This window comes from Anabrus simplex, chromosome 6 (assembly GCF_040414725.1).
Source record: "Anabrus simplex isolate iqAnaSimp1 chromosome 6, ASM4041472v1, whole genome shotgun sequence".
NCBI lineage: Eukaryota > Metazoa > Arthropoda > Insecta > Orthoptera > Tettigoniidae > Anabrus > Anabrus simplex.
This window is the reverse complement of record NC_090270.1, coordinates 96,617,082-96,629,126: the sequence shown is the minus strand read 5'-3', so window position 1 is coordinate 96,629,126 and position 12,045 is coordinate 96,617,082. Positions and strand designations below refer to the sequence as shown.

General features: G+C 39.7%; 1 protein-coding gene across 1 annotated transcript in view; it reads right to left on the bottom strand.

Annotated features, from left to right (window-relative positions):
- The window catches only part of LOC136876114 (innexin inx2), a 35,074-nt gene extending 23,573 nt beyond the window's left edge, over nt 1–11,501 (bottom strand). Inside the window, exons 1-2 of the mRNA XM_068228237.1 lie at nt 11,252–11,501; nt 1,388–1,579 (exon numbers count right to left, since the gene is read on the bottom strand). Of these exons, the coding sequence (XP_068084338.1) occupies nt 1,388–1,579; nt 11,252–11,501 (442 nt within the window). The remainder of the gene's footprint in view (nt 1–1,387; nt 1,580–11,251) is intronic.
- Between the last annotated feature and the right edge of the window lie 544 nt (nt 11,502–12,045).

Sequence of the window (12,045 nt, the reverse complement as noted above, 5' to 3'; positions counted from 1 at the left end):
TGATAATTTTCATCTTTGAGAATTGTAAGTATTCAAGTACTTTGTATTTCCCACATGGTGCAAAGCTATACACCATCTTGCAATACATTCCTTTCTTCCAATGATATAATTGAAACAAACTTAAAATGAACAAGCGGGTTGTGGTCTATTATTATTATTTTTTTTGCTAGTTGCTGTACGTCGCACCAACACAGATAGGTCTTATGGCGACGATGGGACAGGAAAGGCCTAGGAGTTGGAAGGAAGCAGCCGTGGCCTTAATTAAAGTACAGCCCCAGCATTTGCCTGGTGTGAAAATGGGAAACCACGGAAATGTGGTCTATTCAAACAAGTATGCAACATTCCTATTTTTCATACTCACATTTTCTCATTCTCTCTTTCTTTTGCATGCGCAAATACACACATAAATAGAATAGCAAACTTACCTTCCAACAACCGTTGACACTCCCCATCTCTCCATCTAATGGTTTAGACCACATGGCGATAAATTAAGTACATCCTACGTCCCTCTTCGCTGGCAAATTTATTTATTACCAGAACAAAGAAAGCAAGCATGTGGGCAAGTAGCAAGGTAGCAAATTCTGCATCATAACACACCTTTCATTCTACTGGCCTGTTCTAACCAGTGCAAGTAATTCACCTAACTGGGGGTGAGTGAGTAATTAGGATCTCCAAGAAGTGAGCCAGTGGTGGTATAATGTAATAAAGGCATGTGGCCTGCGCAGAGGCCTGCTACAGGTTTTTCAAGTTGATGCCTGATATGTACCTGTAGGTCTGTGAGAATGGGGCCCTACCTATGATGAATTCTAATGTTGAAGACATACACACACCCAGCCTCCCAACCTATGGAATTAACCAATGAATGTTAACATGGCCAACATGGCCGGGAGTCAAACTCGGGATCCCTTCGACCAAAGACCAGCACATTAACTCTTTAGCCATGGAGCTGGATTGGCAATGGTAGTGAAAGTTGTTTGGACTGTGTAGAGGTTTTGTTTACCACCCATTGCAACTTGCAAAAGCACATGCGCAGAACCTATCACAATATTCATAGCTTTGTCTCCAAATGTCAATTACGAGATTGTCTTTTCCCCTACTCTCCGCTGTCAGTTTCGGTTTCACAAAGCTCAAAGGACCACTTGCATGAACCCGACACTGTGATTCTGTCAGGAAACAACATGTATGCATGAGGTGTCAATAGCAGTGGGGAAAGCGAGCGCAAATTGAAACCATAGTTTACAAGATCGGAAACTTGTATTTTCTTTAATGTCCTTTACTTTAAAATATATGCCATGTATGTTAACCAATTCAGGTGTGCACTTGCAAGTATGAGAATAGCCAGAATGGCTAAAGAAAAGGTACAGAGGAAAGAAGGTTGGTTACAAACCCAAATCTACTGCCAGCATGCGTAAGCGTCCTCCTTCCCATATCTTCCACAGATGACGTGGTATGGAGAACAAAACTGCTTGAAAGAAGAGCATGAAGCAGACCCATTGGTAATACTTGTGGTAAGTTATCATGTCCTCCTCGGGGATGTGGTGAGCTACTCCAGGGTGAGCAACCTCCTGTCCAACTTTACCTGAGAGACAGAAAGCTGATGTAAGAATACAAAATAACACACATTTGCTGACTCATAACATGTTGATGGTGAATAATAATAATAATAATAATAATAATAATAATAATAGAACCTGAAAAAAGAAAGGGTGGGACGTGGAGGAAGAGGAGAAATGAAGATCTAGACAGAGAAGATCACATACACCATACGTAAGAGGAGACTTTTTATGGGCACCTCACAAGAATGAACATGAATCGACTAACAAAGAAAATCATTAACTATATCATAAAATTAAAAGCAACTATTAAATGGGTATGTACCGAGGGCACCTTCCCCGGCCAGTTAAACTGCGCTTCTTCTCTACACACATTGCGACTTGAAAAAGCACATGCGCGAACCTATCACAATATTCATAACTTTGTCTCCAAATGTCAATTACGAGTTTCTGTGGCAAGTTTGTGTAAACAAACTTGAACTGGTTTATTACAAGATACTTTAGTCTTCAACTGTTAGATGTCTCTACCATCGGTTTAATTGCTCCCTCTAGCGGGATGAACTCTAATTATTATTTCATAAAGGAATGTTTATTTATGCAGTTGGAAAACCTTAGGTTTTGAGGATTGTTTTATATATTGAAGTTGTCAACACTTCAGATAGTTCCATCTTCAATATTATAATCAACCTATCAGAAACTTGTAAATATTTTCTCTAGTCAATTACTGTAAAATTGGGGGTGCGTACAGGAATCCAGCCTATCAGTAAAGAGTTCTGGAAGCTTTCCCTTAAAAATACTATAAAAGCAGGGCACTTTAAGGCCGTTTTGTCTGAATCGCTCCAGTTATTGTGAGTATGGCATGTCCATGGGAAAGCAGGGGAGTGGCTTGCATGAGGAAAGCCCAGCAACTCAAGGTAATGGCAGAATTTTCATACATATGTAATAGAGCCTGCGGATAGTGTGAGGGGAAGGTTTCAAACTCTTTCATTTAATGTAAATTTCTAAATTTGGTGGTTTAAATGTAGAATCTGTGGCGAGTCTGAAGACTCTGTTCTATTGCCTACAGAGAAATATGTAATGTAAGGGAACAAAGAGTGATTGCCCTCTGTCTGTTCCCATTCAACTTGGCAATTGGTGACTAAAGTTTTCAAAACCTCTAAATTTCCTAAAACTTATTTGGCATTAACATTTCTCATTCAGTCACCCACGGTGTAGTATAGGACTAGCCTCTGTATCTTCGGGCCATAAGCCCACTTAGGATTTTAACTATTTCTAGAAGGAGTGCATGTGTTTTACCTTTTTGCATTTTGTTTATGGCTGGTTACAACCAATCTTTTTCTTTTGTCATTAAGGCCATTTAGTATGTGCAATCATATCCTTGTTTATTCTGTAATTGTCTCTGGTATTAGTTCCTTTTGGGAACAGCAATAGGTAAGCCCACATCGGGGCAACTGTGTACAAATACTTTAATTGAGGCCAACCGATAAGTTATAAGGCGGAACTGGAGAGCGCTATAAGAAACTAATTGCCTCTGTGAGGCAGGACTATGGTATATTTGGAGCGCAGACTCCTATGTTGTGTAAATAATCGGAACAAAACATGCTCTTTTAAAATATTGTTCCTGTCAAGAGCAATAATGCTCTTTTCTATGCAAATCAACCACATTATTAACGATTTTGTATCTAATTTTTGGACTTCTTTATTGCTAGAGCTGATGAGCTAATTAATACTGTTGCTATTCATTCAGATTTTTTATTTATCAATTTTTAAAGTAGAAAAAAGGAAAGGAAAGGAATACAATTTCAAAATTTGCTGTGTTAAGTTCTGCTCTAGTTAATTCCTTATCCAGCTATTCAAACCAGGCGCTTCTTATGCCTCTGTGATCCATGGAAATCTAACAGGGTAAAAGAAACAAGAAAGGACAAGGAAGAAGTTGGCATCAATCCAAAAGAAAATTTTAATAAAGATATGTTTTGAGCTAAAATTGATAAATTCAGGGGGTTCCAGGAAAAGCAAGATGAAAAGTCCAAGAACAAATAGTCAGATGATAGGAAGAGGAACCACAGTGGAATGATGAAGTTCTGGGAGATAAAAGGACTAACCAGTGAGTCAATTGCTCACCATGGTCCAAAATAGGCCAAAATCAAATAAAGTAGAATAATTTAATAAAGGGCTATGTTTGAGAGATAGAAGGTCTGGCGAATTGTGTAAATGTGGTCCATAGATTACCTTAATGATAATGGTGATGATGATGATGATAATAATAATAATAATAATAATAATAATAATAATAATAATAATAATAATAATAAAAATAAATATAATATATTTCTGTTTATTTAGGAACCAATTATTTATAGGTTCTCATTAAAACTAGGCATATTATATCTATAAAATTCTATTAATTAAGGAAATCATTAAAATGTAGTGAAAATATGGTATTACAGTGTAATTTTTGGGTCATCAGTCCTTAGACTGGTTTGATGCAGCTCTCCATGCCACTCTGTTCTGTGTTAATATTTTCATTTCTGCCCAACTACTACAACCTGCATTTACTCAATCTGCTCGTCATATTCGTGCCTTGGTCCACCTCTACCATTCTAACCACGTACATTTCCCTCCCTCCCCCCCACCCCCCCAAAAAAAACTGAACAAGTCCTGGGTGTCTTAAGGTGTGCCCTACACTGATCTCTATAACAACATGGATCGCTGAAGGCAGCTCTCCGCTGCAGGAGAAAGTACGCCAAGTTGAGCGCGCGGTCCGCCATGTTGGTGTACCCACCCTAGAGCTCTCCTTGTGGGGAAGCAATGATAACATAGTCAATTTTAAATCGCAATTAATGGCGCATTGGAATAATTAAAAATATAGAGGCATGTTCACTCAAAGCATCAGGACATTGGGATCACTGACACGTCATTCCGAGGTCAGAAAATCTCTGGAATAGCAATAAAAATGAGTGTATAATAACGGCCGAAAAAAAATTACTACTGCCTGAAAATGACATGAAACTAGGGGTGTAAAAATGAAAGGGTGGGGAAATGTGATCAAAACACCCTCGCCACTTGCAAGCCTATGACATTGAATAGAGTAAATTAAGGTTATGGTTTTATGACTTCGTTCCAGCTCATAAATTGTTACCCTAAATAACTATTATAGACCTCTTTAATTAAATTCAGCTAGCAAAGCAACATTGATGGTCATCATCATACCAATGTAACACCCCTTAAAAGAGCCCCAAAAACGACAAACATTATAACAGGATAGCCTAAAACACCCACCACACTTTCCCTTCTCTCACTACTCCAGTGTCTGAAACCCATAATTATTACTGATGTAATAAGGCCTAGAACTTCTCCAGATTTCATTCTCTAAGATTGTTATAAGATCACGTAAATTATTTCAGCTAAACCGTCAGATTAATAATGACAAATAAATAAAAATATGAGTAAATCCTTACTTGCAATAAATGTTCAGGAAAATTGAAAACAGTTGGCTGTGCATCACTTCTAAGGCATACAGTTTGTCCAGTTCTATCAAAAACAGTCTTCCTCAGAGTGATCCAACCAGAGAACAGCTGTTTTAGAAGGCTCCCAATTCTCCCGCCTGATACTCCTAATCCATGATCTTAGAAGTTCGGGTCACGAGAAAGGAAACCTACAAAAATTAATTGCCATTTTGCTCCCAGAATATGCGAAATGAGATACAATAAACCTAAAACTCAAAACAGTACCCTAGAAACATTATTATGTACAGTATAAAAGTCAACATCCGTCTCCGTGGTGTAGTGGTTAGTGTGATTAGCTGCCACCCCCGGAGGCCCGGGTTCGATTCCCGGCTCTGCCATGAAATTTGAAAAGTCGTACGAGGGCTGGAATGGGGTCAACTGAGTAGAGGTGGGTTCGATTCCCACCTCAGCCATCCTGGAAGGGATTTTCCGTGGTTTCCCACTTTTCCAGGCAAATATCGGGATGCTACCTAACTTAAGGCCACGGCAGCTCCCTTCCCTCTTCCTTGTCTATCCCTTCTAATGTTTCCATTCCCCCGCAAGGCCCCTGTTCAGCATAGCAGGTGAGGCCACCTGGCCGAGATACTGGTCATCCTCCTCGGTTGTATCCCCCGTCCCAGAGTCTGAAGCTCCATGACACTGCCCTTGAGGCGGTAGAGGTGAGATCCTTCACGGAGTTCGAGGAAAAACCGACCCTGGAGGGTAAACAGATAAAGAAGAAGAAGAAGATAAAACGCACCGATGAAATGATTTCTCCTTCTGCTGATCGGTTCTGTTTGTACATCCATAAGCTGAATACTGCGGCATGTTAATAACCCGTACTCTTCATTCAGATTTCACATAAACACATACACATTGAAATTGAATTTTGTAATTTACAGGCATACTACAAGGCAACGAACCTAAATTCGTAAAGTACACCACTATTTCCTTTGCAATAACACAGCACAAAACACCCGTGGAACTACAATCAAGAGGCCTGGCGTCCCTGAACTAAGCATAAGTAAGCGTGCTCCTCGTGGTCTACTGCACCATGCACTCGCTGCCATCTTACTACGCCAGTCATCTTCTATTCGGCTTACTGCTACCCAAGCTACCAGCCATCCATGTATAGAGATCAGTGGTGCCCTATCATTCTATCTCCTCTGGTCAAATTTAGCCTAATCGTTCTCTCACCAATTCAGTCTCCATTCCTAATCTGATTTACTCATCTCACCTTCAACATTCTTCTGTAGCACCACATTTCAAAAGCTTCTATTTTTTTCCAATGTAATTATTGTCCATGTTTCACTTCCACAAATAATAGACTAATAATAATAATAAAATAACTGGCCTTCTGAACCCACATTGGTGCGTTCCATCTAGCTCTGTCTGGTGGTGTTAAGGCATTTATATATGCCAGCGTCGTGTAGTTAGATTTACCGGTAAAAATAACGCCAGTGAGACAACATTCCAGCACCCCGGCGTCTCCAAAATAAATAAATAATAAATTCCATGATAATTGTTAGTGTAGTGTGTAAACGAAGAGGTGTGTATGAAACCAAACACCCAATCCACTGGCTAGAGGAATTAAGCAGGCACGGCTAAAATACCTGGCGTGGTTGGGAAACACACCCAGCACTTTCTGAAGCTAAGTCCCCTACGCTGATGAGTCAGTTAGGAAGCCGGACTCCACAACAATAGTAATAGTCTGCTGTTAGGTCGTCAGCCTGACGGCTGGTTTTATCCTCAGACAGCACCACCAAATGTTATGCAGTTATACACAAACCCCAAATCAGTAAAAAATTTAAATTAACAAAAATAAATAAATAAATAAATAAATAAATAAATAAATAAAGAAATAAATAAATAAATAAGTAAATAATAATAATAATAATAATAATAACTGGGCTATTTCTGAGGTCACTGCAGGGCTTATTTTGGATAAAAATTCCTTTGTATGACTCATCGGTATCCGAACCTCGTCTGTCTGGGCGGAATGCCAGCAGGTAGGTTACTGTATCAATCACACCCCAAATAATAATAATAATAATAATAATAATAATAATAATAATAATAATAATAATATGGCGCAACAGCTCAAAGGGTCATGTCCTACCAAGCGGCCGCTGCTCAGCCCGAATGCCTTCAAAATACGAGGTGGCGTGTGGTCAGCCCAACGAATGCTCTCGGCCGTTATCCTTGGCTTTCTAGACCGGGGCCGCCATCTCACCGTCAGATATCTGCTCAACTGTAATCGCGTAGGCTGAGTGGACCTCAAACTAGCCCTCAAATCCAGGTAAAAATTCCTGACCTGGCCGGGAACCGAATCCCGGGCCTCTGGGTAAGAAATGGGCACGCTACCCCTAAGCCGCGGGGGCAGCCTCAATAATAACAATAATAATTCTCTTTTCTACCGCTTTTCCCACACTCGTGGGCTCGCGGGTGCGAACTGTGTCGCACATGTGGTTTTGGCCCTGTTTTATGTCCGGATGCCCTTCCTGATGCCAACCCTATTTGGAGGGATGTAATCACTATTACGTATATATGTGTTGGTTTGTAGTGCAGTGTGTTGTCTGAATATGAAGAGGAAAGTGTTGGGACAAACACAAACACCCAGTCCCCGGGCTAGAAGAATTAATCAAAGGCGATTTAAATCCCCGACACGGCCGGGAATCGAGACCGGGACCCTCTGAACCGAAGGCCTCAACGCTGACCAGTCAGCCAATGAATCGAATAATAATAATAATAATAATAATAATAATAATAATAATAATAATAATAATAATAATAATAATCAAGCGCGTAGTTTTATCCAGCCTGTTGATTTTGTGACTATGAAACTATGAAATACAAACCACGCGAACAAGGTCAAATAAATGCACATGGTCCTACTTATTTTCGGTGAAATATTCTTAATGACTGAAGTAGGCTGACTAATTATTTTTAACTGTTAATCATGTATATTGGATGAAATTATTCCTATTACAAGACATAGATAGTTTATATTTGCTTTTTGCAACTATTTTCTCCTTCCTTTCTTAATGTTCTTTGAAATATCGTACAACATATTTTTGCTCACCCGTTAACACATTTAAACGATAAAATATAGATCTGTCCATGACCGCCTCAAATAAAGAAGTTCGTAATTTACATACGATACCGTATGTGAAAAATGGCATTGTATACTTTTCACAGTAACGGAGAAAGTAAATCTTAAACTGCCTGACATCCCTAAGAATGATAGCTGACCGACTAAAACTGATGACCACATAGCGCATTATTCAGCTAGCTTTACAAAACTCGAGTAGATCGTAGATAGCATCATTGTTCGTGGAACTTTCATTTTTAGAACTTGTTCGCTGCTGTCCACATTTTGAACTTCTCTGTGAACCACGTTTCATTATTGAAACTATTTTTACGTGATTGGGACCTCTTCTCTTTATATCCGATCCTCATTTAGAACCCACACCTAGTCAAATATATCCAAAGCGAATTTCCCCTAAAAATTTCAGTGAGAACCTTGTGAACAACGCGAAGCACAGTGGACCATAACGAGAGGTACTGACTGGATAATGGTACTAGCAACAGAATAACGACGCCTCATTTTTGCTACAGGAACGAGGCATCTAATAGCCAGTAGCAATAGGGGCCAATATTATATTCGCATATATTCCTCATTTTTTTTTTTCGATTTAGTATAAAATTGTGATTGAAATTCAAATATTTCATTTCGTGTTATTTTCCAAAAGAAAAAGCCATTCACCTTCTTCCAACCAGAGACGGCCCGAAGGCTGGTTTGATCTTCCTCAGCTCTGCCAACAGCTGTCATGATAGCCTAGGCATCACTGAAGAGGCGTACTAGGGAAATGAGGAGTGAGTTTCACGTTGCTTTCCTCACTGGACGAGAAGTTGCTATTACATACCAGTCTGCCAAGCCCACTGAAATGCATGCACCAACCGACCCTATGAGCTATATTTTCACACCATTCATAACAGGGACTGGCTGTATAAGGAATGGCATTACTAGCATCACTCATACCTTGAGCACTTTCATATTGTCAAAGCCAAAACTGAGACAGGTCAATGAAAGTAACAAATTTATTCTAGCCTATACGAGAAGACACAGTGCAATGTAAACACTACATCTCGCCAGAAAAGGCTATCATAAGTCTGAACACTTAAATAATCTGGAGGTTTTGTTTTGCCACGAGTTTGAGGTTCTTAGAGCCTGATGAGAGGATTTCCACGTTTTGAAGCTGGCAACGCTGGTTCGCAAACATACTTCACTAATTAGGCTACACCCATGGCTAAATGGTTAGCGTGCTGGCCTTTGGTCACAGGGGTGCCGGGTTCGATTCCCGGTGGGGTCGGGAATTTTAACCTTAATTGTTTAATTTCGCTGGCACGGGTCTGGGTGTATGTTCCGTCTTCATCATCATTTCATCCTCATTACGACACGACGCTCAGGTCGCCTACGGGAATGAAATCAAAAGACCTGCATCTGGCGATCCGAACTTGTCCTCGGACACTCCCGGCACTGAAAGCCATACGCCATTTTATTTCAATTAGGCTGCAGTATATAGATTTGATTTTCCTGTAACCCCAGCTTATAGGGGCATAGCCGGGGGGGGGGGGGCGGTTACAAAAAGAAAATAAACAGAACTTGATAATAAACAACGAACATTGGGGGACGTACTTGTAGAACCAACAGATCTGTTTTCTAGGAAGCCTTGAAAGTTTGATTTTAGATTGTAAACTGAACATATTCGCTGTAAATCTCTTGATCTTCATCGCATTGTTCTTGATCTGTATTTTTGTAGTGTACTGCAATCTGAATATCAAGATAATTCACTTGAATCAGTAGTCCAGCTCCATAGCTAAATGGTTAGCATGCTGGCCTTTGGTCTCAGGGGTCCCGGGTTCGATTCCCGGCAGGGTCTGGAATTGTAACCATCATTGGTTAATTTCTCTGGCACGGGGGCTGGGTGTATGTGTCGTCTTCATCATCATCATCACGACGCGCAGGTCGTCTACGGGAGTCAAATCAAAAGACCTGCACCTGGCGGGTCGAACATGTCCTCGGACACTCCCGGCACTAAAAGCCATACGCCATTTCATTTCACTTGAATCAGTGTCATTATAATGACAAATCTTGCATGCGCTCGCCGCACACGCACAAGCACCCCCATTGTGTTCTATCATCATTCTATAACTATACCCCCCCCCCCCAATAGGCCGATCCTGTCACCTTATATTCATTTCAAAAACTACAAGTGTTCTCGCATTTCTTTTCTAATACAGCTACTACGAGAGGAAACTATGACTAATGGAAACATACACATCCCAAAATTGCGTCATGTAGAAGAAAATAAACCAAAAGACCAGAAATCACACTGGTTTGTAACAAATATCAGAGCTGACAGGACGAAATTGAAGGTTATGATTTATGATTACAGAACAATCTCTGGGGATTCCTGTTAAATGGTTTATTCAATATCTGATACCGAATTTGAGAATACGATCGGCTACACTCCTGAAATTTATTTTATTATAAAGGAGTTTTGACAGAATAATTAACGGAACATAACATCCGGAGTTGTTGTAGTTACTGTTGAAATTACATTAAATACCTGTAGTGAATTCAACAGGGAGAGCGATACAAAACAATGCTCTGTGTTTACAACAATAAATACGCCACCTAACATTTTTGATAATTTTCTTTTGTAACTTAAGAGAAAAGGTTTATACACTATGGCATAATTATTATTTTATCTCCAACGGCATTATTAACATATCACAGAAAATGACCAGTTTCTCGACAGTAGCAATACGATACTACAGTATTATAATGATGTGAATATGAGTCAAATGTTGAGATGAACGTCTTGCAAAAGTTATAAGCAGAAGACCACAGAATTAGCTTATAATAATGATAATGAATTCTGTGCAGAAGTCTAACCTTTTCCGCCTCATGTTATAAGCAGATCGATGGTAATAGGTTAATATGTGCAGAAATAAAGCCCATCTCTTATCCTCTGATAGACTGGCATTCACTGTCCAACAGTTTTACTGAAACCTGGATGTCACTGATGCCACAGTTCAAGAGAAATGATAAATTAGAAACTTAAATCTTCAGCTACTCATATATACTTAAGTAGCCCTAACCTAAGCCTGTTGACAAAGAACAAACAAGTTTTAACTTTTGTTTACCTTTGAGATGACGCACAACTGTAAAAGTTGAGTGGACCCAGCAGTAGGTATCGATTGCCCTGGAGGGTATAGAATCCTTTTTCACAATGCAGTCTATTGGATCGCCGAAATATTGCTTGGACGTAACTAGTAGTGAAGACACCACTAACATGATAACTGTTGCTTTATAGTGAAGCCGAAATACATTGTTATCGGTACAGATCCTCTCGAGTTTTAAGAGAACACGAACCGAGCCGAACAGATCGAACATTGCAGACTCCAAGTCATCCAAATAGCCTTTATTACGGGTTTATATGTCTATAAACTGACTGTCACAATTTGCACGTTATACAGTTGCAGGATGACACTTAAAATACTTCTAAATAAGATCTATTTCCTGCTACTTTTGGAGTGAAGTTTAAGAAAGCGTGTTGTTTACAGGATACCTAAGAGCACCAACATATTCTACAAATTCGAAGGCTCATTGTTGCCAGGTTGTAAACGGATAATTGAAGAGAAACAATGTAAAAATGAATGGCTAATGAGCACGATCGACAATAGAATAAACGCCCATTATATCATTTTCAGGTATTGTTAAATTAATGTCCTGTACTACATAAGACATGCCGTACAGAAGAAATTTACATTCACTTAATGCTCTTCATATTCAACGCAAATGCTGCTTATTTCTTGCTCTTCTTTCATTTAGCTCCGGGCGGGTGAGCTCCCTTAGGAGGGCAGTGGACCCTCAGAGGAGGAAATGCCATTTGAATCCACGGATAGTAATAGGCAGCAGTGAAGTGAGGCTTCTTAGG